The 2430-nt window shown below is 54.4% G+C and overlaps 1 protein-coding gene across 1 annotated transcript in view; it reads left to right on the forward strand.

The window, feature by feature from the left end:
• PTSG_01257 (uncharacterized protein) overlaps positions 1 to 2244 on the forward strand; it is a gene marked incomplete at its 3' end in the record, with an annotated part of 3888 nt that extends 1644 nt beyond the window's left edge. Inside the window, exons 2-6 of the mRNA XM_004997171.1 lie at positions 251 to 481; positions 718 to 779; positions 920 to 1011; positions 1259 to 1982; positions 2220 to 2244. Coding sequence (XP_004997228.1) covers positions 251 to 481; positions 718 to 779; positions 920 to 1011; positions 1259 to 1982; positions 2220 to 2244 — 1134 coding nt within the window. The remainder of the gene's footprint in view (positions 1 to 250; positions 482 to 717; positions 780 to 919; positions 1012 to 1258; positions 1983 to 2219) is intronic.
• Between the last annotated feature and the right edge of the window lie 186 nt (positions 2245 to 2430).

Genomic DNA, 2430 nt, shown 5'->3' on the forward strand with positions numbered 1-2430 from the left:
GTGTGTGTGTGTGTGTGGTGGGTGTGTGTGTGGTGTGTGTGTGTGTGTGTGGTGTGGTGTGGTGTGTGTGTGTGGGTGTGTGTGGGTGGGTGTGGGTATGGGTGTGTGTGGTTAGTGTGTTGACTTCTTTCAAGATTGTTACCCTCTTTCAACATGTCGTTGAATGAAGTCGGCTTCGTTGCTCTGGACCACTCACACACTTGCCACCCGATGTGAATCTACTCGCTCCCTCTCTCCTCCATATCCATAGATGACGCGGGTTGTGCAGGCGTCGCGGGAAGTGCGTGGACGTTCCTTGGACGACATTGTTGCGAGCGAGGACTGGGATGCGGTCAACGACTTGAGCCTGGGGCGCACGTTCCTTCTGACGCTGCTGTTGACGGCAGATGACGCCAAAGGCGACAATTTCATGGTCACGCCCAACGGGGATATCATCGGCATCGACAACGACCACGTCCTCGGCGCGCCGTTCAAGGCTTCCGTGCGTACAAATGGGCGTGTGTGGGGGGGGGGGATGATTGTGTGTGTGGATATGTGTGTATGTGTGAATGTGTGTGTGATGTTGTGTTGTGCTGTGTTGTGTGTGTTGTGTTATGCTGTGTTGTGGGTGGGTGTGTCCGTGATGGCTGCATCATCATGTGTTCGTTGCGAGTAATACATAATGATGATTGAATGTTCTCGCCTCACACCGCTGTTTTGCTGTGGTGCATGCAACAGGGAGCCGGCACGCGTGTGGTGCTTCGCAGCCTCATTTTCTGCTGTAACCCTTGGATGTCCAGGTGAATGGAGTTGAGGGAAGGTGGACATGGGCATCGGTGGACACACATGGTGCATGGTTGAGTGGAAACGACACACTGTGTGTTGCGCATGCTATTATTGTCACAACCACACACTCAACATGTTGTTCTGCTTACTGTAGGCGGATGCATCCGGCGTTGGTGCAGCACCTTCGTCGCATCAGTCCCACCGTCGTCGTTTCACGTTGGCTGGCGGAGATTGGGCACTACAATGGTGCGTCTGCGCTCAGTGGCGGTGACATGTAGCATGACTGTGTGTGCCGTCTTGTGATTCTCTGCTTTGACACGTCATGCATGGTGCCAAACGGCTTCTTTGCTTTCTGCTTGTTCAGCATGTGTGCACAGGCATATTAATACATGTCTGCGTTGTCGTACACACCCGCATTCACATTCTCCCACACCCATGCCCATGCGCATGTTCGTCCATCGCCGTCCACTCGCACGCGTACTCGCGAACGCAGATCGGTTGCGAGAACTGGAGAGAGACGGGCTGCTGTCGCCATCGTTGCGAACAGCACTTGGACTTCCGTGCTATGTTCGCTCGAGCGCAGTGGAACGCACACTGCTGCTGTTGCGGCGGGTACAGACCGCCGTGAAGGCACGTGACGCTCGCGGACAAGAAGTCACTCTCAAAGGCCTGCTGCAATCAGCTCTGCCTGAAGTAGCCGCAGTGTACACGCAGATGCGTGGCGCGTTCACCACGCCGCACGAGGCACTGCGCTGCGTGTACTTTCGCCCCGAGGAGTTCTTCCCACGGCCACCACCTGATCTTGTCAAGTATGACATCACTGTTGAGGGTGTTCTGGCTCAACAACAACAACAGTGCAGTCATGCTAACAGCAACAGCGGCTGCTGCAGCTCCTCGGATAGAGCTGGACAGAACAGCCAAGATGCGCTTGCAAGTGATGACAAACCTGGCTGTGATGACAGCAGCAGCACGACCGCATTGCGAGGTCCGGATTCGGGGCTGGACTGCGCAAACGCTCTGTTCCTGGAGCGAGACAATGGGTTCGTTCAGGCGCTTGAAGACACGATGCTGGTCACGGACGTCCTGGCCAAGGTTCATCCTAAAACGCTGTGCATTCAACACGTCATGCACTGCTTGGAGATTGTGCAATCTTGCTCCGGCATGGCGTGGTCGCTGCTTCCGCAGCCATGGACGTCCGACACGACATTGGTTCCAAGGTATGTCCGTGTGTGTGTGTGTGTGTGTGTGTGTGTGTGTGTCGGTGTGTGTGTGTGTGTGTGTGTGTGTGTGTGTGTGTGTGTGTGTGTGTGGCTATAAATTCCAACGTCTCAGGTTACATCTCCGATAAGGTATCCTGCAAGAGCCGATCCTACGCTAGAGGCGTGTGCGTGAGTACCTAATAGCCTGCTTTGGTAAAGTCAGTACCCATTGGGGGTTTGCATCCGCCGCACTAGTCCCCAATTGTGCCGGTTATTATAACTTATACTACGACTACCAGCGCATATGTCCACTGGTTTATTGTTGAGTCCCTAAAACCGACCGTTGGTTGTTTTCGGACCAAGATGCATACCGTATGATTGAGAAAAAACGTATGGGAGGGGAGAAAGCGCCTCTTTTCAAGAGAGTACACTCTCCGCCAGTCACACTGGTCCGGAAGGCGCCACA

Source organism: Salpingoeca rosetta (assembly GCF_000188695.1).
Source record: "Salpingoeca rosetta unplaced genomic scaffold supercont1.4, whole genome shotgun sequence".
In the NCBI taxonomy this organism is placed as follows: Eukaryota; class Choanoflagellata; order Craspedida; family Salpingoecidae; genus Salpingoeca; species Salpingoeca rosetta.